Source organism: Equus caballus, chromosome 19 (genome assembly GCF_041296265.1).
Source record: "Equus caballus isolate H_3958 breed thoroughbred chromosome 19, TB-T2T, whole genome shotgun sequence".
NCBI lineage: Eukaryota > Metazoa > Chordata > Mammalia > Perissodactyla > Equidae > Equus > Equus caballus.
The window spans coordinates 49,122,286-49,145,602 of NC_091702.1; the positions used below are offsets into that span (position 1 = coordinate 49,122,286).

Below are 23,317 nucleotides of genomic sequence, written 5' to 3' on the forward strand. Positions count from 1 at the left end.
GCTTACTATATGCTAGGCACTAATCTGAACACTTATACTCTGCTATTTTTTGGAAGAGGTTTGGAAGGATTATTGTTAATTCTTCTTTAAAGGTTTGTTAGAATTTACCATTGAAACCATCTTGTCCTGGACTTTACTTTTTTGCAAAGTTTTTGATTACTGATTCAGTCTTTCCTTGTTATATAGGTTTGTTGAGATTTTGTATTTCATCCTGAGTCAGTTTAGTAATTGGCGTGTTTCTTGGAATTTATCAGTTTCTTCTAGGTTATCTTATTTATTAGCACACAGTTGTTCATGGTACTCTGCTATAGTCCTTTTTATTTCTGTAAGGTCAGTGGTAATGTCCTCACTTTCATTTCTGATTTCAGTATATGTGCCTTCTCTATTTTTTCCTTGTCATTCTAGCTAAAAGTTTATCAATCTTGTTTATGTTTGCAAAGAACCACCTTTTGGTTTTGTTGAATCTATTGTTTTTTCTGTTCTCTGTTTTGTTTATCTCTGCTCTAATCTTTACTATTTCCTTCTTTCTGCTAGGTTTAGTTTAGTTTAGTTCTGTTTAGGTTTAGTTTTTCTCGTCTTCTAGTTCTTCAGAGTGTAAAGTTAGGTTATTGACTTGATCTTCTTTCTTAGTGTAGGAGTTTACAGCTGTAAATTTCCCTCTGAGTGCAGCGTTCCGTAAGTTTTGGTATGTCGTATCTTTGTTTTCATTTATCTCTTTTTTTCTAATTTTTCTTCTTTGAGTGTGTTGTTTAATTTTCTCTTTGACCTGTTGATTGTTTAGACTGTGTTATTTAATTTCTACACATTTGTGAATTTTTTGGTTTTCCTTCTGTTATTGATTTCTAGTTTCATCCCATTTTAGTTGGAGAAGATACTTCATATGATTTCATTCTTTTAAAATTTATTGAGATTTGTCTTTTGGCCTACCTTGGATGATATCCCATGTGCACTTGAGAAGAATGTGTATTATGCTATTTTGGGGTGGAATCTTCTATATGTGTTAGGTCCAATTGGTTTATAATATTGTTCAAGTCCTCTGTTTCTTTATTGCTCTTCTATCTAGATGTCCTGTCCCTTATTGAAAGTGGTATATTAAAGTCTCCAGTTATTATTGTACAGTTGTCTTATTTCTTCCTTCAATTCTATAAATATTTGCTCCGTATATTTTGGACTCTGTTGTTTGGTGCATATATGTATATAATAGTTTCGTCTTCTTGAATTGACCTTTTATCAAAATGTAATGTCTTGGATGCCGTTTATTGCTTTTTCTTGCCACTTCCCTTGCTGAAACCTTCAATACAATGTTGAGAAGAGATGAAAGCACACATTCTTGTCGTATTCCTGATTCTAGGGGGAAAAGACATTGTCTTTGATTTTTAAATATGTTAGCTGTGAGTTTTTTGTAGATGCTGTTTATGAGGTTAAGTTCCCTTCTGTTCTGTTTGTTGAGCATTTGTATCATGAAAGGTTGTTGGATTTTGTCAAATGCTTTTTCTCCATCTGTTGAAATGATCATGTTGTTTTCATCCTTTGTTCTATGAATAAGTTGTTTTACACTAATTTTTTTCAATGGTAAACCTACTTTGCATTTCTGGAATTCCATTTTGATCATTGTGTATAATTATTTTTATACATTGCAGGATAGTATTTCTCAGAGGATTTTTGCATTTATATTCATAAGGGATATTGACTAGTAATTTTTTACCCCCCAGTCATAATGTCTGATTTTGGTATCAGGATAATACTGGCCTCACAGAATGAGTTGGCAAGTGTTTTCCTCTTCTGTTTTTTTGAAGAGTTTGTGAAGGACTGGTATTAATTCTTCTTTGAAGGTTTGCTAGATTTCTCCAGTGAAACCATCTATACCTGGGCATTTTTTGTGGGAAATTTTTAAATTACTAAATCAATTTCTGTACTTGTAATAGATGTATTTGGATTTTCTGTTTCTTCTTTTGTCCATTTTGGTAATTTATCCATTTCATCTAAATTATCTTGTTTATTGGCATAAAGTTATTCATACTTTTCCCTTAAAATTCTTATTTCTGTAAGGTTAGTCAGCTCTTTCATTACTGGTTTTGATCATTTGAGTCTTCTCTCTTTTTCTTGGTCAGTTTAGCTAAAGGTTTGTCAGTTTTGTTGATTCCTTTTCAATGAACCAACTTAGAGTTTCTTTTTTTTCTTTGTTTGAATTACTTTCCTGTTCTCTAATTCATTTATTTCTGTTATAGTCTTTATTATTTTCTTCTAGCAGCTTGCTGTTGGTTTATTTTGCACTTTTTTTTTTTTTTTTTTTGAGGAAGATTAGCCCTGAGCTAACTGCTGCCAGGCCTCCTCTTTTTGCTGAGGAAGACTGGCCCTGAGCAAACATCTGTGCCTATCTTCCTCTACTTTATATGTGGGACGCCTACCACAGGATGGCTTGCCAAGCGATGCCATGTCCGCACCCAGGATCCGAACCGGCAAACCCTGGGCCGCCAAAGTGGAATGTGTGAACTTAACTGCTGTGCTACTGGGCTGGTCCCCCCTTTTTTTTTTTAAATTCTCATTTCTTAAAGTGGAACTAAAGGTTATTTATTTGAGATCTTTCTCCTTCTTCTTCTTCTTTTTTTTTCCTTGAGGAAGATTAGCCCTGATCAACATCTCTGCCAGTCTTCCTCTACATTGTATGCGAGATGCCTCCACAGCATGGCTGATGAGTAGAGTAGGTCCATGCCTGGGACCTGAACCTGTGAACCTGATCTGCCGAAGTGGAGAGTGCAGAACTTTAACCACTTGGCCATGGGGCCAGCCCCTAGATCTTTCTTCTTTTTAATGTCACTTTTTGGTCAAAAGTTGTGCTTAAAGTTTCCTTAGCTAATTATATTTTTATCTTTTACCATTGGATGTGTGAGTGGCTTGGATGCTACTATCATAGTTCAGGGAGTTCATATTTATTTGTCACCTGTTGAACGAGGGACCAGTAGCTTGGCATTTCTCCTCTGATTGCTCCTGAGAGGGTGCAGCCTTGGGCATTCATAATCTTTCTGCCTGCCAGGGATGAATGTGATTTGATTCCTGCGAGTTGCTCTTGGGTCAGAGTAGCTTATTGTTCAGTCAGTGTTTGGTCAGAGGTTGCTTGTCAGCCCCTTGTGCCAGTGATGCTTCTCCTGTGCATTTATATATCTATGTGCAGCTTGAGGAGTACTTTCACGATTGTCCTTCATCCTGCTCACACTAGCACCTGTGCACATCCTTAGTGACCTTCAGAGATAACTGAGATCCCAAGTAGGCTCTTTTTGGCTAATCCCTTTTCTTGGCTCTCTTTAAACTTCTGGTGCGTTGCCTTTTTGCTTGTGTCATGGACCTACCAGCCTCCTCTTAATTGCTGTCCACAAAGATGTCCGTTGTTTTTAGATAATGCCCATAGGCATGGAGTTCTCCCTACTGTGTTGCAAGTAAAGCCAGTCTCTTTTGACAGAGAATATAGTTTGCCTTTCCCTCTGGACAGAACCCCTGTTCCACTGCATTAGAACTTGTGGTGAGGACCCACTTTTCCCAGAGTAACACCCTCACTGTATGAGTGGACACTGGTGGAAGGGCAGTGGCAGCCTCTGGTCTTCATAGCTCGCCTCTCCCAGTTTGGGAGGTCTGTCCTATGAGCAAGTTGAGAATGAGGCTTTCAGTGCCCCAGTCTGCTGTGTCTGGAGTAGAAGAACTTCTGACTTAGTAGTGAGGACTGAGTAGGGGCAGGGAGACATAGTCCTCCTGCTGTGCCCAACTGGAATGGATCTTTTGCAACTTGGAACTGCAGGGATGAGAGATGCCGCAGTGACAGCCTGTCCTCCTGGGGTGAAACCATAGCCTCAGACTGGGAGCTGAAGGGAGGGGGAGCTACTTGTATTCTTGGCCACACCTCTCTGGAGTAGAGTGCCAGATAGAGCTTCCCAAATGTGGGGGTAGGATCACAGAGTAAGGGAGCAGATCTTTGCTAAAATGCCACAGACTCTTATTCTTACTGTAACCCCTCGACTTCCCAAAAGGCTGCAAGAGCTTGGGCTTTTACAAGAAGTGTGAAATTACCATGCACATTGGACCAATGACCCTGTTGCAATACTTAGTTCTCACAGATTGAGTTTTCTTTTCCAGTTTGATGGGTGAAAAAAGATAGCTCATTGTTATTTTTACATTTCTTTAATTGTGTATGAGATTGAGCGTCTTTCTACATTTTTGCTGGCTATTTGTGTGACCATCAGTTCGTGCCCCTTTCCGTTTTTTCTCTTGAAATGTTAGTCTTTTCTTATTGACTTCCAAGAGCTATTTGTATTTTAAACAAAAACAAATTAGCCCTTTGTCATGTGGAGCAGAAATATTTTTTTGCTAAATTGTCATTTTTTAAATTTGGTTTTTCTGTTTTTTTTAAAAAAAGTAGTGTAAAAATTTTACGTTTTTATGTAATCAAATTGGCATTATTTTCCCTAGTAGCTTACGGATATTTTGTCCTCCAAGATTTGCAAACATACTCATGTTGTCTGGTACATTTATAACTTTTTTTTTTAAACCTTTGTTAATTTTGGTATTTATTTTGTTGGAAGGTTTGAGATAAGGATGACGTTTGACATAGTCATTGTTGTAGGCTAGGTACTCATCCTCCTTTCCCCATTCTCTCTCCCAGTCTCCCAAGAAAAAGGATATTTCTCATTTTCCTAATCCACACCCACTTTACTGTTAGTAGTATTCCCATCTCTAGCCAGCCTGGCACACCCATCAGAGAAAAGGCATCTATTTTGAAGTTTTTTTGCTGTCTGAGTTTCCTAACCCAATTCTGAGGAGAATCCTGGGCTACCATGATACTTTGTTGACTATCTTATTACTGGATTCTCTGATATGCTGCTTTGCGTCCCATCAAATTTTTAGAATTAGATGATTCTGTTTAAAACTGCAGCATCAGGCAGTTTTGTTTCTTCAACCTCAAAAATCATCTGGGGATCAGAGCGTGATAATGGTGTCTGTTTTCCAAATGTAGGATGTAGTTGTTCCAGCTGTTGTTGAGTTGTTAGGTGTGGTCAAAATTTTGTCATTTAAGTTTCTTTAGTGAATGGTTTTCGAGTGGAGTTCCTAGAGGAGTGGCTCTCAACAGTTAGTACAGTCACACACCACATAATGACGTTTCAGTCAACAACTGACCACATGTATGCTGGTGGTCCTGTAAGCTTGGTACTGTGTAGCTTAGGTGTCTAATAGGCCCTACCATCTAGATTTGTGTAAGTACACTCTGATATTCACATGACGACAAAATCGCCTCACGACATCTCTCAGAATGTATCCCCATCGTTAAGTGACGCATGACTGTAGTTTATTAATAAAGGTGTTAACTAGGTAAACGGAACCATTGAGAGAAATACTTCTTGAATTGTATGTCATGTAATTTTTTGGATATTTCTGAATAAGATCCACTTTGTATACTAGCAGGGTTTTGTAGCAGTGACTCCTTAGCAAAGTTTTTGGAAGCCTAGTAACTGTTCTTTTAAATTATTATTTTCTCGTTATGTTAGTAAACTAAGTGTTTTTAGTATCTCCATCTAAATGATACTTTTTATATGTTGTATTTCTGCATTTGGCTTTTAAAACTATAGCTAATCTGAGTATTTAGGCATTCTGTCCGATAACCCAAAAGAGAGAGATTACATTAAGAAAACAGCAAACCTGAGATATTTCGGAAAATTATAAGTGATAGAAATGCTGAATTGCAGTTATTCTGTCTTCTTGAAATATTAGCATCCTTAGTCCCATGAATTATCTTTTGCACAAACCTCCAAACAAAACTACTTTGGGAATGTGAAAATATTAATTTTTTCTCTACTGTGATGGTGTTTCTTAGGGATGAGCATTCTCCCCTCAGAGATTATTCCTGTGGCTCTTTAGTTTACAGCAGAACATCTGTTAAGTTTAACAAGAGCATCTAAAGAATATATGTTGTTGAGCCCATTTATTTCAAATCAGTATTGGTAGCAGTATTATTGGGTGTTTGTTTTGGTTTTTGGTTTTAGGACCCAGTCAGATTTAAAAAAAAAAAAAAGGGATTTGATTTGAATACAAGCAAAGAGCCATGAAGTGAATGGTAGTTCACAATGTTTTTAAATATAAATGAGAGACCACCAGTGTCTCAGAAAATGAAGACTGTCAAAATGAAGCTTATAAATGTCAAAGGGATATTTACATCATACCTACAAAATGAACAAACCTTCTCTATGGTTCTAAAGAAAACTGCAAGTTTTTGATGATGAATGGAGTAAATAAAATTTATTTCAGCAAAAAGATAGGCTTATGTTAATCTAAGAAGTACTAGTCCAAATATAATTTGAATCTCCATATTTTCCATAGTGTAGTAAATTAGAACATTCAACCTATAGCAGACATGGTTTCGTTAACCTTCCTTTGATATCTTCTGCTTTATTGATGAACAAAATATAATGCCTAAAACTGGATATCATCAGTATGTCGAATGAAGCCTGAACTATACAAAGGAGCGTGGAATTACCTTTCTTGATCTGAACGTAATACTTCTACTGTAACCTAATATTGCATTAAGTTTTTTATTAGCTGCATTTCAGTGTTGATTCCTTTTGAGTTCTGTTGAGTTACACCTATCATTTATTTTCCAGATGAATTACTGTCTTACCTGTCATTCTCCATAGTAAATTGATACTTTGATTTTAATCATAAGGCTCTATATTTATCTTCATTAAATTTCCTATTGTGGGTTTGGCTTAGTGTTCCAGTCTATTAGAGTCCTTTAAATTCTTATTTGGCCTTCCTTTTAAGCCATTCATCCTAGTTGTCAATCTTAGTTGGTTGTGTTGAAGTCAGAAATTGTAAACTGACTGCCAAATCCATTCCCTGATGTGTTTTATTTGGCTAACAGATTCTGTTAATATTTTTTTGAATTAGAATGCTTTTAATTAAGTCTTGTACTATCTGATTGACCAACCACTGTCTCTTGCTGCATTATACATTTTGGCTTCACGCATTTACATTTGTTCCTTAGCCGTTGAAGGCATTTGCTTTTGCAGCCCCTAATAAATGAAATTATTTGTGAAAATATTGGTTAGGACAAGGGAAGGACAGAACTTGTAGCCCTACAACTTGAAACCTCCCTTGAACTTGACAGTTTATTTTTTAATTTATTTTTTCATCTTTTTATTTTTCACTTTGGTATTATTGTTTAGCAAATGAATTAAATTATAACACAGTGCTATGCATATCTCCAGGTCATTCATAAATATATCACAATTAACTTCGTCAAATGATTTAGTAAAATCAAGAAGCCTTGTAATCACATAATAGTTAGAAAAAAGAATAGTTTCAGCAACCTAGGTGCCCATCAAGGGATGAATGGATAAAGATGTGGTATATATACACAATGGAATACTACTCAGCCATAAGAAAGGATTAAATCCAGCCATTTGTGGCAACATGGATAGACCTTGAGGGAATTATCCTAAGTGAAATAAGTCAGAGGGAGAAAGTTGAATACAATATGGTCTCACTCCTAAGTAAAAGATAAAAACAACGACAAACAAACACATAGCAACAGAGATTGGATTGATGGTTACCAGAGGGGAGGTGGGGAGGGAGGAGGGCAAAAGGGGTGATTAGGCACATGGGTGGTGATGGATTATAATTAGTCTTTGGGTGCTGAACATGATGTAATCTACACAGAATTTGAAATATATTATGGTGTACATCTGAAAGTTGAAAAAAAATCTTATTTCTAGGATATGACAATTTGGTAGTAAATAAAACATATGAAACTTACCAAAAGAAAAAAAAAGGATAGCTTCAACATCTGTGTTAATGACCTTTCTAAAACCCAAGACTCACCATTCCTTGAGTTATACTTACACAGCAATCCCTTCAATGCCAGTTCAGCATTCTGTTTATTTATTCTCTTTATTGGACCTTACCTTCACTTCGGTTGATCTCTTGTCTGAATCTTGATCTCTGAAATTTTCTTCTCTTAGCCTTCAGCATTGCACCCTCAGTTTTACATATGACCTTATCTCTTATGTTACAAGAAATAGGGTCATCAGGCATTCACTTATTTAACTTACGTTTTTCCCTGACACCTTGTCACTTACTTTAGATGTACAGGAAAAATAATATGGTATTATTTTTTTCTAAAGATGATAGTAGTTAAAATTTGACTCTTTATTATATACCAGGTAAGGTGCTTAAAGAGTGTTACATGAATTTCTTACAGTTGCATGACAGTCCTTTAAAGTAGATACCATCGTGAGCGCTATTTTGCAAGAAACTGAGGCTTAGACAGGTACTTAACTTGCTCATGGACACATAAGATACAGTATCAAATTTGGGACTTCTGTGTAGTTTTGTGTGACTCATACTAACCTTGCTTCTTGATTACTACACTGTATAGCTTCTCTGTGTTATTTCCCTCTTCCTGTGATGTTCTTGCTTCATCAGTTATTCCTTTTTTTTCCTTTCTTATAAGTTTATCCTTAACCACTCAGCCTACAAATACATTTGGGTCTTTTTTAGCCATTAAAAAATACAAACAATAATACATCAGCAATTTTTCTTTGACTCTTCTTCCCCTCAAGTTACCAACCAGTTCCAAGCTCTTTCCTTACTGTCACCACTAGGGATTTTATAAGAAACTAAGTTAAGTGCCTCCTGTTCCTCACCTGCCATTTGCTCACTCTTGAACTCAGTACGGTTTGGTTGCTACTGGCACCATGGTCTGAAACTGCTCTTTCCAAGATCATCACTGAACCATGATTTACCGGATCCAGCAGCGTTTTCAGTCCTCATCCCTCCTGACGTTGAAACACTTTGTTGTGCCACATCCCATCATTATTGAAATTTCAGCTTTGGATTTCTTGATGCTAGTCTTTCCTTGCTTCTTTTTTTTTTTTTCTTTTTGGTGAGGAAGACTGGCCCTGAGCTAACATCTGTGGCAGTCTCCCTCTATTTTGTATGTGGGATGCTGCCACAGCATGGCTTGATGAGTCGTGTGTAGATCTGTGCCTGGGATCTGACCCCATGAGCCTTGGGCCGCTGAAGTGGAGTGTGCAAACTTAACCACCATGCCACCGGGCCAGCCCCCCCCCTTGCTTTTTTATGCCTCTTAGTTCTGTTTCTTATTCTTTGCTAAGTTGTCCCCTAATGTCATCTGCTTCTTAAGTTTAGTATTTTCTGGGATTCCATACTTGATCCTTTCTCACTCTCTTAATGTATACACTCCTTTTAGGTGAGTGAGTCTGTTCTCAGGGCTTCAGCTGTTGCCTAAATCTCTAGCTGTACTCCACTCTTGTTTCCTGGGTTTTGACTTGGCCTGTGTTTCCAACCCCCTCTGGAACATAGCCATGTAAAATGTTCTGAGATTTATTAAGTAAAAGTTCAACTAACTTTTTCCCTTACACCTTTTTGCTCTTTATGCTTTCCCTGGCTCATTACCTGCCCAGTTACCCAAATTTAGTGACAGTTAAATTAATTCCACTTCTTTGTTTCTTAGGTTCTCTGTTACTCTCATGTTTAACTAGCCAGTATACCTGCCCCACCCCCCACCTCCCTCATTTTAAAGTCCTCTTTGCCTTATGCCTTGGTCTAGGTGGTGGATTCTTGTAAGTTTCAAGCTGCTCATAGTGCTTTCATTTTCATCTTCCCAACTCCTCCTCTCTTCTTATCCATTTTTCACAGTGCTGTTTGAGTTAGAACTGTCAAGGCTGTCATCCTAATTTTTAAATAGCCATTGCCTCTGAGCTTAATTTATTCAGCAAATATTTATTGAGTACCTACTCTGTGCTAAGCACTATTCCAGATGAAGATAGAGCAGTTAACAAAACAGACAAAAATCTTTGCTGTCACAGAACTTAGTCTAGTGGGCGGAAGCAGACAATAAAAAGTAAACTGTGTGGTTAGAAAGTGATAAGTATCATGGGGAAAAATTCAGTGGGGAATGCAGATGGGAGTGTGGGGTGGAGGAATGGGTTGCAATTTTAAATGGAGTGATTAGGGAAAGCCATGCTAAGATGATAACACTTGAGCAAAGATTTGAAGGAGTTGGGGCAAGTGAGCTGTGTGTATATCTGAGGAAAGAACATTCCAGGCTGAAAGACTAATGAGTACAGAGGCCCTGAATGTGAAAGCTTGCCAAATGAGGTCAAGAAATAGCAGGAAGCTATTGTGGATAGAGATGAGTGAGCAATGGGGAGAGCAGTGGAGTAGAGGACAGGGAAATAAGGAAGTACATGTGTAGGACCTTGTAGACCATTTATAAGAATAAATCTTAATGAGGTGGAATGGAAGAGATACGATCTAAGTTATATTTTGTTTATATTAGACTGTAAAAGGGTAAAGGTGGAAGCAGGGAGACCATTTAGGAGGATATTGCAGTGGTCCAGGTGAGAGGTGATAGTGGCTCAGACCAGGGAAGCAGTGAAGATGGTAAGTGGTTAGATCCTGAATAAATTTGAAAGGTGGAACCTTTGGTATATTTTTGATATATGGATATGGGGAGTGTGTATATATATGTGAGAGAGAGGGGAGCAGGGATTAATGATGATTCTAAGGTTTTTAACCTGAGCAATGTCAAAAACACAGTTGGATGTACTAGGCTAGAGTTAAAAGCAGAGGTCCAGGATATATATGAATTTGGGAGTCATTAGTGTATAGTAGTATTGAGCCATTAGACTGAATGAAATCATCAAGGGAGTGAGCTTACATAAAGAACAGAGATGTTGGGGCCTGGGCCCATGGCTGAGTGTTTAAGTTCGTGTTCTTTGCTTCAGCGGCCCAGGCTTTTCCTGGTTCGGATCCTGGGTGCAGACCCAGCACCGCTCATCAAGCCATGCTGAGGCAATGTCCCACATAGCAGAGCCAAAAGGACCTACAGCTAGAATATATGACACTGTACTGGGGGGCTTTGGGGAGAAGAAGAAAAAGGAAAAAAAAAAAAAGGAAGATTGGCAACAGATGTTAGCTCAGATGCCAATCTTTAAAAAAAAAAAACGCCCAGAGATCTGAGGACTGAGCCCTGGGATCCTCCATTCCTTAAGAGATAAAGGAGAGTAGAAGAAACCAGAAGTGGAGAACAAGAAGAGCTAGCCTTAAGGTTGGATGAAAACCAGAAGAGTATAGTGTCCTTGAACCCAAGTGAAGCAACTATTTCAAAGAAGGGGACATGATCAGCTATGTCAAGTGATAGTGCTAAGTCAAGTGGAAGGGAGGGGTCAGATGATGACTGAAAGATTCTTACTGGGTTCAGCATCAAGGAGGTGATTGATCCTGATAAACAATTCTGGTGGAGTACTGGTGGTGAAATTCTGTTGGAGTAAGTTTTAGAGAGAGTGAGAAGAGACAGGTCAGTTTAGATGCTTCTTTTGAAGAATTTTACTGTATAAGGGAGCCAGAAGACATAGTCGTAATTAGTGTGGTTAGAATTTTTTTTGACTATGGGAGAAATAATAGCAAATTTGTGTGCTGATTATAATTCTCCTACAGAGAGAGAATAACTGATGCAGAAAGACAAAAATTACTGAAGCAATGTCTGTAAATAGGAAAAGCAGAAGAGCATCTTTTTTTACATGTAGCAGAGTTTTCCTTAGGAACGAGCTTGGTCAGCTTATCTCTGGTTAGAGAAGTGAAGGATGAACATGAGGGGGTAGGTGTTGGTAGGTGGGTACATGTCATGGTACAAGCAAGGTTGTCAGCTGAGGGTGAGGATAGGAGAAGAGGTATTGGAGGTTGAAGGGAAGGAGAGAAGAAATCAGGTAATTTGGAAAAGTGAATGGACTAGGCAAATGTATGATTGCTGGGTGGGCTGATTAAAGTTCTTGGTGATGAGTTTCATATGAGACTAATCAGCACAATTTTAGGTTTTTTTGCAGCCATGTTCAGCTCTTTAGGTATTGGCATGGAATGGGTGGACAGCTGGATTTAACCAGAGTTGTGGTTTCATCAAACAAGTATGACATAAGAGAAAGTATATGCTAGAATGGACTTGGCAAACTTTTTCATAAAGGGCTAGATAATAAATATTTTTGATTTTGTGGGCTATATGGTTTTTGTCACGACTACTCAACCCTGCCATTGTAGTCCCAAAGCAGCCATAGACAATATTTAAGTAAATGAGCATCACTGTGTTCCTATAAAACTTTATTTATAAAAACAGGCAGCAGGCCTTTGCTGTTTATACTGATCCCCATGTTAGAGAGTGAGGATAGTGATAGACCATGGAATTTAAGATGGATATGGAGAGGAGAACATGAAAGAGTGAGGGGTAGTGAAAAGGTAGTAGGGTCGATGGCATGCTGTCTCACTAACTGTTTTCTGAACTCTGCTGTGCTCTTTGACCCCACATCTTGAATACAGTTTTCTTTCTGCCTGAAGTGCTCTTTTCATACTCAATTCAGATGTCATCTCTTTTATACCTGCACCCTTACTTCCTCTGCAGTGCCTACTGACATATAGAAAATGCTCAGTAAATGCTGAAAATTGAAATTCTCCACTTCAGTTTGGTCGGTAAGATAATGTCAAATTGGGAAGATTGTGTAAGTTTGTTTGCCTACAGATTTTTCCACTCAGTAGGCAATTCTAGGCTTGAAAACAGTGATTCTCAACTTTGTTTTCTGCTTCAGTTTATCTATCTGATATTATTCACGTGAACAGGGTGTAAGGGTAGTGCTCTGTTCCTCTTTTCTACTTGGTACTTAGTTGGAATTCCCTTCTTTCTCTCCACTGATCTTGGATTGGTGTCTTTATGCTGCTGAGAATGGATGTTTAAACATATGACCTGCAGTAAACTTGTGAGTATGGTAACTCGCTGCCTTATAAGTTATTCTTTTTCTTTCAGTTAATTGTAGAAGACAAGTGGTTGTTCTACTAATTATAGACTATCAGATAGCCATAGAATCTTTTTGTAGAGATTAGAGAAATTTTGAAGAATATTTAGTACAACTTTTCATATTGAAGAAACTGAAGCCTAGAGAGATTAAGTGACTTGCATACATCAGTTAGCAGCAGAACTGGGGCTAGAAATGCACATTTCTTAGTTCCCAATTCAATACTTACTCTACTATCATGACACCTTTCCTGATAGGATATGAGAGCATTGATTCTCAAACTAGAAAATAGGAAATTTTATGACAGGTGATAGCCTCTAAAATCATATGACCAAAATAATAGTTCAAATATGGTTAGGAATCTTAACAGTATTGAAATGGCTGTGATTTTTCTATGAAATTATTAGTATAAAGGTATGATAGCCTTGTTTTTACTATTATGGTTATATTCTGAATTAGTTTTGTATAATTAAAATTGAACACATGAATCTTTAAAAATCTGAATAAGTGAATGTGTAGAGAACTTAATTTGAATATTTAAAGACTAGTTTTTAATCTTGTTTTTTTGTTTTTAATAAACTCTTTCAGAAAGATGAGGTCTATCTTAATCTGGTGCTGGACTATGTTCCGGAAACAGTGTACAGAGTTGCCAGACACTATAGTCGAGCCAAACAGACGCTCCCTGTGATCTATGTCAAGGTATGTAAAAATGGAGTAATTCCCACTGTAGAAAGCACTTACTACGAGCCAGGGAGAGTGCCGGGTGTGTTTTAACTATATTATCACATCTAATACTGAGGGGAAAAACAGCAAAGTATGTATTGTTAGAGCTTCATTAAATTCTTGTACAGTTTTAAAGTGTGAAGCCTTCACCTTTTACTCTTTCATGACTCAGGTGTTAAAGAGACTTGTCTTCTTTCTGACAGGTGAATTTTTCACAGACAAGAATAAATTTTAATTATGCTACCCATAGCACCATTTTATTTAATTTGGTACCCTTTTTATGCCACTGACTAAGAGCAAGGATATCATGTAAAATTATAAAATAGAGTTGTAAGTATGATCAAATTCAACATTTTATTGCCATTTAGAGATATATTATTGTGTTGTACCTGAAGTTTAAACTTTGGTAATTTTAAATATGCACAGACTATCAAGGTGCTATTTAATTTTTGGTAGCTAATATCAGTGTCATCTTGCACTCATGGCAGAGTGGCTTTATCCAGCATAATTCTGATTAAAGTTGTGGTAGTTGGTTAGAAACAGATTATTATTTTATTAACTATGACATTGTGAAAATTAACTAGGAGTTAAGTTTGGAAGTTCAGATATTTAATACAACTTTTTGCATTTTATCTTTTATGGAAATGATTCTAGAAGTTAAAATGACAATGACTCTAAATGTTTTAAGATCGGAGTATTGAAGTTTTACTTAAAATTTTAAACTCTGTAATAATAAAGTGGATACCAAAGTAGGACTTTGGAAGCTAGATGATTTTGGCAAGGAGTACAGGATTCCTATTGAATTCAGTGCTAGGAATTAAAAAATCTGATTCCAGTTTAATTTTATTTGGGCTTATCAAAACATGGTTGAAGTTGTGGCTAAATGGATGATAGTAGGAACTAAAAGGCAGTTTTTCTGCTATAAATTTACTTTTGTGCTTTTTTATGGTGTTAGAATAACAAGTACTATTCAAGATAACCAGCACAATAATATATCCCTTTAAATTTCCTAAATCTAGAATAATCTTTGAGCTCCTTAGTTTAGAATGGTGATCGTTTCATTCTACCTACCCTGTTGCTCTTATTTTTGCCAGTACAAATCCCTGGCACGTTTATGAAGTAGAAGAAACCCTACGTTTAGTTCCTTCCTGAAGATTAGTTTTGACTCCCAACTTTGCTACTGAGTTCACTGCTTTTGGGAAAGTTACTGATCCGTTCACTACTTAGCTTCCATATTGGTAAAATTGTACATATTTCTTTCATACTCACACTATAGCCTTCTTGGTCTATAAGATGAACTTAACTTGTGAGAAAACATTTTTGGTACTGTAAAATAAAAGTAATAAAAGATCTTAACCCTAGATCAAAAGGTGACATGTTGGGGACATTCAATAAGACGTGTTTTTGTTCCAATTCTGTAATTCACCAAATAAATGCTAAATGATTGCAGAATAATGTGAAGCATAATAAAATGTTTTATTCTTCCTCTAATAAGAAGGAAAAAACGACACAAATAACCGTAAAACAAAAAAATACTGTTATGAAAGTGAATAAGAGGCTGGAAGTATCATATTGTTTTGAATTGGCAAAATTTTCTTGGAAAAGAAGGATGTAGTAATACTGCTGTTGAATCTACCCTACAAATTTACTTAGTTATTAGCAGAGATTTACTAAGCAATACCTATGTTTCCACCACCTCTTAACGTAAAATGTGCCAAATTATTTTCTTTTCCTCTATCTGTCTGCACAAGTTTTATCTCAGGACCTTCTCTTTAGTCACCCTAAAAATTTATTTTTATTATTGAAGATTTTAAATATAAATAAAAGTAGAGAAAATAGAATAGTGACACCCCCCCCCCAATGTACCCATCACACATCTTTAACAATTATCAGTTCATGGCCACGCTTATTTCATCTATACCACTCTCTACTCCCCACTTCCTTTATTTTGAAGCAAATCACTGATATTATTATTTTCATCTGCAAGTATTTCAGTATATATGTATAAAAGATAGGGACTTTTTTAAAAAAACGTAATTACAATACCATTGTCTTTTTTGTTGTTGGTGCCATCCAGTTGATTTTGACTCCTAGTGACCCTGTGTACAGCAGACGGAACCCTGCTCGGTCTTTTGTGTTATCCTTTCAGCTTCCAGTGCTGTATCAGATAATGCTCTGCTGCTGTTCACAGGGTTTTCATGGCTAGTTTTTTTTAAAGTGGTGGTCAGGTCCTACTTCCTAGTCTTTCTTAGTCCAGAAGCTCCGCTGAAACCTGTCCACCATGGGTGACCCTGCTGGTATTTGAAATAATGGTAGCATAGCTTTCAGCATCACAGCAACACATAGCCACCACAGTATGACAACTGACAGACAGGTGGTTTTGTTCCCTGACCAGGAAGCAAGCCCAAGCCACGGTGGTGAGAGTGCTGAATCTTAACCACTAGACTGCCGGGGCTGGCTACCATTGTCTTACCTATATCAATAAATAATATTTCATTAGTATCATTAAATATCTAGTTACTGTTTAGATTCCTAATACGTCTTATACATTTTTAAGTTTCTTTGTTTGAAATGGGATCCAATTAAGGTCCATATATTATAACTGGCTGATGTGCCTCTAATGGTTCTTTTAATCTATAGGTTCTCTCTCTCTCTCAAACTTTTTGTTGTTAAAGAAGCTAGGTCATTTGACCTGTAGTTTTTTGGTCTGGATTTTGCTGACTGGATTACTGTAGTATTATAAACATGTTCCTTTGTCCTCTGTATTTCCTGTAAATTGGTGATTAGATGTATTTTTATAGGAGTTAGGACTACTTCATATGTAGTATTGAGTGCTTTCCTAAGCAAGGAAATACTGTCTTTCTTTTTGTGAAGCTTGTAACCATTGATGATCATTGCCTAAGTCCATTAATTCATCAAGTGTCACAAAATGTTGATATTCTAATATTATTATTCCTTCTTAATTTGTAAGCTGGAATAGTTCCATAGATAGAAACTTTCATGTCAACTGTTTGGTTATCTTGAGGTACAGTTTATATAAAAAAGACAGGATATATATTTGATTATTTCTCTTTATTTACCAAAATTTATAATTTAGTTGGTTCCATAGTATGTTCCAAAGGTGACCAATGAGGTATTTTGTTGTTGTTTTTGTGTCTTTATTTTAAAGCTTCTTGCATGAGTCTTAATAATATTTGATAATTTACTTGCTTTCTGGTATAACAGTGTTCTAGGTTCATCTTATGCGTTTCTTCCCCAGGCTGGAGTCAGCTTTTTCTTCAAGGAGACTTTATTGTTTTAGTGGGAAACAGTGTTTAGAGACCAAAGTCTGGATGCTAGGGGTGCTAATTGCCACAAGGTTGGTTATTATTTCTGAGTCTTTTTAGTGGACAGAGCTAGGAAATATGTGGGTAATTTTTTGAAAGATAAAATGCATCTTTTTTTAACCCCAGAGATAAATATACTGTGAGTTCATATTGATATTTCTAATTAAAAATTGGAGGGCTTAACAATCTTACATCTGTATTTCTCTTACACTAAAAATTCCATTTTGTAATAATATAATTACTTAGTTGTTCTGTCCCACACTCTACATACAAAAGTCTTAAGATAACAATACTAACACTACCACTATCAACTGAAAATAATTTCAGATCTTTTTGCAGCTCTTTTTAGCCCCATGTTATTTATAATTCCGTTAGGAGTGAACAATCAAATTTCTTTGTTTTACAGAAACTTTGACTAATTCCTCTCTATGTGATTATACATCATTAGGCTTTGTTTCATTTTGCTTTTATTATAAGTTGTGTTTTAATTTTACATCAAAATTAATATAAAATATGGGGCCAGCCCTGTGGCGTAGTGGTTAAGTTCAAGCGCTCTGCTTTTGCAGCCCAGGGTTCGCAAGTTCAGATCCTGGGCATGGACCTACACACCACTCATCAAGTCATGCTGTGGTCACATCCCACCTGCAAAATGTAGGAAGATTGGCACAGATGTTATCTTGGGGCCAATCAGTGCCTCACAAAAAGCAAAACAAAACAAAAATTAATACAAAATATTTACGTGGTTCCAAAGTAAAATCTGCAAAACAAAGTATAGATAGTCAAATAAGTTTAACTTTTATTTCTGTTCTATCTACCCCATTCCTTCCCTCCTCCAGAGTTAAATATTTAAAATTTTTTATAGTTTCTTCTATGACTTTTTTTGGTAAGGAAGATTGGCCCTGACCTAACATGTATTGCCAGTCTTCCTCCTTTTGCTTGAGGAAGATTGTCGCTGAGTTAACATCTGTGCCAGTCTTCCTCTGTTTTGTATGTGGAGTGGCACCACAGCATGGCTTGATGAGCATTGTGTAGGTCTGTGCCTGGGATCCGAACCTGCAAACCCTGAGCTGCCGAAGTGGAGCACATAACTTAACCACTATGCCACCAGGCCAGCCCCATTCTACAATTTTTTTTAATAAGCATATGTATATAGTTATTTTATCCTCCCTACATTCTTTTATGTAAATGTTACATAATGTATACATTTTTCCTCTACCTTGCTTTTTTAATGAAAAACATACCCTGGAGAGCCCTCTGTATTAAGATGGATGGATGGATGGATAGATGGGTGGATGGATAAGATACAGTTGGAGATAGATATTTTGCTTTTCTTTTTATAGCTGCGTATTAATCTATTGTATGGCTGGCTGTATCCTAATTTATTCAACTGGTTGCCTGTTAATGGATATATTGTTTTTCAGGTTTATTTGTTTGTTTGTTTTGGGCTATTACAGATAACATTGTAGTGAAGAGCCTTGTGCACATCTCTTTCTGTATTTTTGACAGTATATATTTGAACATGATCTCTGGCATCCTATGGTTTAAAAAGGAAAAGATTATTATGCACGTTGAAGTTGGCATACAAAGAAAGATCTAGCACTCCCATTATCCCCTTGTGGAAAAAAAGGATGGTTCTTTTGTATAACCACAGCCCTTCCAGAGTCAGCATTACTGGCCGTGGACATTATTCTTTGAGGACACAAATCTGTTCTTACATTTAAGGGTCTGAAAAGATAAAACATTGTCTGGAATTGATAAGTTGATCTCGTTCACATATTTATTCTACATAGTTTTATAAAAACAATTTTTTTTGTGAAAAATCTTGGCTTGGGAGAGAGAAATAAAAGTGATACACACATGTGTAACTCTTGCCTTCATGGACTTCGCCATCTAATAAGCACTTGTTTGGCATCCATATTATCAAAATGGCAGCTGCAGTTCTTTGTGATTCTTGACTTCTACTTTTTCTGGAGGAGTTGAATATATTCTGTGACCTTACTGCTTCAAACCTCTTTCTTCATTCCATTTATAGTACGGGTCATTTTGTAATTAATGATAATTAATATACAAGTTAAAAAGCTTTGAAAACCTTTGCTTTTCTAATGAACATCTTTTATAACTAAGTGCATTTTAAAATACAACTCTAAAACAGATGCCTGGCAAATCATTGTTGTGAACTTGAATTTTTTTTTAATTGAAAGGAAGGACATGTTTAAAGATAGAGTCTGAGTACACAAGAGAGCTGGATGCATTTTTGTGAATCATAAACAAAACTGTTATTCTGTCATTTGTTTTAAACAGGTTTAGTAGCACAAAGGAAAGGACATTGGACTTGAGTTAGATTTGATAATTTTGTAACTGTGTTCAAACTGTTCATTGGACCTCAATTACCTCTACTGTAAAAATGAGGATAAATGTATATCTCACAGAATGATTGAAAGAATTAAATAGACAAATGAGTGAAACACACTAGTACATGCAGCCGGCCCCGTGGTGCAGCAGTTAAGTTCACACGTTCCGCTTCGGCGGCCCAGGGTTTGCCGGTTCAGATCCTGGGTGCGGACATGGCACCACTTGGTACGCCATGCTGTGGTAGGCGTCCCACGTATGAAGTGGAGGAAGATGGGAAGATGTTAGCTCAGGGCCAGTCTTCCTCAGCAAAAAGAGGAGGATTGGCAGCAGCTAGCTCAGGGCTAATCTTCGGCAACAACAAGAAAAAACAAAACACACTAGTACATATTAAATCTCAGATTTCAAAATGTGCTAAGTATCTCTGAGTTTCTGAGTTTATCATTCTAGTCTTTTACTTAGTGATCAAGCTATTTAATGATTACATTTTTGCATTTTTATTTAATATGTTGAAATAAAGAAATTATAGTTGAGAGGTATACTAACCCAAGCCACTAGAGAATGGTAATTACATGGTATTGGACAGATTGCTTAACTTCTGTGCCTCAGTTGTTTTATATGTAAAATAGGAAATAATAGTAGTCCTATTAATAATATATCCGAAGCACTTAGAATAGTGCCTCGTACGTAATAAGTTGTTTTTCTTGTTACTGTTATTGCTATCTTTCTACTGTAGAAAGCCTCTCAATTTTCCTGTAAGTATGCTTTTACAGAGTCGAACAACAAAAAAAGAGATATAAAATTGCATATTTCATTCTTTATCTTGACTTTCCAAAAGATTAAGTGAAGAGAATGGAGATAGAGTAAATCTTTCAGATGAATGAATACAATAAAAAGACACCTTAACCTCATTTAAACTCTCAAGCATTTTTGGCAAAGAAAACATTTTTCCCCACTGATTCTTGCTGACCTAAAATTAATGCCCTGGCACAGTTAGTAAAATGTCTCCTTTAGTAAATTAATGCCTATGAACTCAATTTCTTATGGGGGCTTATTTTCTTAGTGGTAGTGAATTAAACTCTTAGAACTCTGAGAGTGAGCTGTAGGACTTGAAGAGTGATACTATGAACAGTGATGCAGTAATAGAATTATGAAGCTTTAAAAAAATTACAGGAATACCTAAATTCCTTAATTCTAATTTGGGTGGCAAAATGCTGACCTTATTGAAGATCTTATCTGTATGTTTTATATCGTGCTTCATTTTAAAGAAGACTCAAGCTTTTCCAGCTTTAGTTCAATATAACATTAAGGATGCACCAAAATTCAACTGTCTGCAGTTTTCATCATGCCTGTTAAAGAAAAGTAGGTCTCATGTTAACTTTAATTAACTAAGTCTTAGCAGTAGCCTCTAAAGATGATGCCTTATGTCAGTGCTGTATCTGTGCTTTAGCTGTTTTTGTTGTTGTCTTTTACCAAGACACTGGAATCTTTGGTTTGAATCGTTTCAAAAATTCTTTCCATGGTATATACCTTTTGGGTAGAGGTCAGAAGGTGAGTAGTCAGAAAAATTTAAAAGTGAACTGGAACACTGATTTGGGGATGAACAGAAGGTTTGACTCGCTTTCTTCATGAAGGCCCTCTCTTACCTAGTGAAGAGTCTGATTCTTTCTTCCATGCAGATCCAGTTTCTCAGTGTATCTTTCTTTAAAATAAAATTGGAATATTCTTTTAAATTGATGTCAGTAGTCAGCTAGGATCTATTTTTAAATGGCATTTTAAAGTCTACCTATCTCTGAAGAATATTAACAGGAAGAGTGGTGATGCTATTAACAAGGTTACTACTGTCTTGATAGATCATTGATTGTAGATTTTCTCAGTCCACATGTGAGTTTTTCCATGTCTTTGTATCAGTAATCTCTGGAGCTGACTTCTCAGAAAAATATTCTAAAGAGGAAACTGCAAATACTTTTAAAGAATGACGAACTTAGAAGAGATGACTTGGCTTCTAGTCTAAACATTGTTACTTATTTAGTCACCTGATTCAGAATACCTCTCTGAGCTTTTTATCTGTGTTAAAAAAAAAAAGCTCATCTTTGCAGGCTTGTGGTGAGATGTTAGTGAAAAAAAAATTATAAAGCTCATTATAAAATTTCCTTTTTTAAATTATTAAGGGATGGTACAAATATAACATGTGGTTAATGAAATTTTAGCTAATTAATGTAGAAATGACATGAAACTTGTTAAAGATTGAGTGCCAACAATCCCCAGCATTTCACCTGTTCTGTTCTGAAAATGTTACTTTATTTACTGCTTAAGGATTCTGATTTGTTTGGAATAAAAGTATTCAATTAATTTTTATTATTTATTCCAGTTGTATATGTATCAACTGTTCCGAAGTTTAGCTTATATCCATTCCTTTGGAATCTGCCATCGGGATATTAAACCACAGAACCTCTTGTTGGATCCTGATACAGCTGTCTTAAAACTCTGTGACTTTGGAAGGTAAGCTAGCTCTCTTTTCTTCTCCCTTCCTTCTCTCCTCTCCTACCGCACCCTCCCCACATATGCTCTTTTAAAATATATTCTTTTTACAATGTCAGTCTAAAAGTACTGTAGTGCTTATTCAGGGAGTATAAACTAGTACAGTTTCTTGTGAGGGTAATTTTGGTAAATTCTGTCAGAATAATAAATGTGTATAGTCTTTCGTCAAGCAGTTTGACTCCTAGGAATTAGTTCCTTAGAAATACACATTTACAAAATAGCGTATATACAGGTATTTTTGTCATAGCATTATTTATAAATGTCCATCAGGAAAATGACAGATAAATTATGATACATACACATAGAGTGTAATATGTGCAGCTATGAAAAAGATTGAGATAGCTCTCCATGAATTGAAAAAGAATGGCCTCTAACAAATATTAAATTAAAAAAGTAAGGTCAAGATTGTATATATAGTATATTTTCGTTTGTGTTTTAAAAACACAGAGTATGGCCACATGTATACAGATTAGCATGGCTTCTTTCTGGAATGATATTTAATAAACCTGTAACATTACTCCTAGGAAAGGAGACTGGAAGTATGTATAGTGTAGCTGGGAGACTTACTTTTTCATTGATAATACTTTTGTATTGTTTGAATTTTTGTAATGCGTATGTATTCCTTTTTCAGTAAGAACTACTTATTTTGAAATATTGAGTATTATACATTACCATGTATCTTTTTTTTTTTTTTTTAGTATTTTTTTTTCCCTTTTTCTCCCAAAGCCCCCTGGTACATAGTTGTGTATTTTTAGTTGTGGGTCCTTCTAGTGGTGGCATGTGGGATGCCGCCTAGCATGGCTTAATGAGCAGTGCCATGTCTGCACCCAGGATTCAAACTGGCAAAAACCTGAGCCACTGAAGCGGCGCACGTGAAACTTAACCACTCGGCCATGGGGCTGGCCCCTACTGTGTGTCTTTCTAACTTCAGAGTTAACGTCAATTTAGAGATGGGGTAAAAAGTCTGGTAGGAGTGTTTTGTTCCTTTTTCTCTATAATGTAGTCTCTTATTCTTCCTTTTTTCCTGCAAATTCCAGTGTGCTTTCTGCTTTCTTAAACTCATACCTTGTTAATTTATTGTGTAACAAGACTTCATTCTTTCCATCCCTACAATAGTCAGCATCTTGTGCCTCTCTGATCTAACTTTTCATCGTGAAATCAGGCCTATGTTTCCATGTAACTCAGGCAGTTAGCCTTCTGCTTCCTCTCTGGTGTAATCACCTAGAGTAATCTCCTCCCTTCAGTCCCTGAGACATCTCCACATAACTTGGATTCTATTTTTTTTATCCTTCTCGCAAATTCTTACTTTTTAACTGAGCTCTTTATAGATAATGACCCACATATGCTAATATTTGTATTCCTCCTTATTTGTAGTTCTTTTACATCAGGGCACAGTTTAAATTTTAGATTTAATATAGGATATGTTTTCCGTAGGCTGTCTCTTGAGAGGGAGTCTTTAAAAAACAAGCACATCTGCTCTCTTGAGTTAATGCTGCTTAGTCTCACAAGGGTGTCCTCTTTCAGACCATCCCCTTT

General features: G+C 36.3%; 1 protein-coding gene across 7 annotated transcripts in view; it reads left to right on the forward strand.

Annotated features, from left to right (window-relative positions):
- GSK3B (glycogen synthase kinase 3 beta) overlaps positions 1-23,317 on the forward strand; it is a 203,045-nt gene that overhangs the window by 112,474 nt on the left and 67,254 nt on the right. For all 7 annotated transcript variants that reach the window (XM_070243736.1, XM_001502477.5, XM_070243737.1 and 4 more), the window contains exons 4-5: positions 13,431-13,541; positions 21,612-21,742. In XM_070243736.1, coding sequence (XP_070099837.1) covers positions 13,431-13,541; positions 21,612-21,742 — 242 coding nt within the window. The remainder of the gene's footprint in view (positions 1-13,430; positions 13,542-21,611; positions 21,743-23,317) is intronic.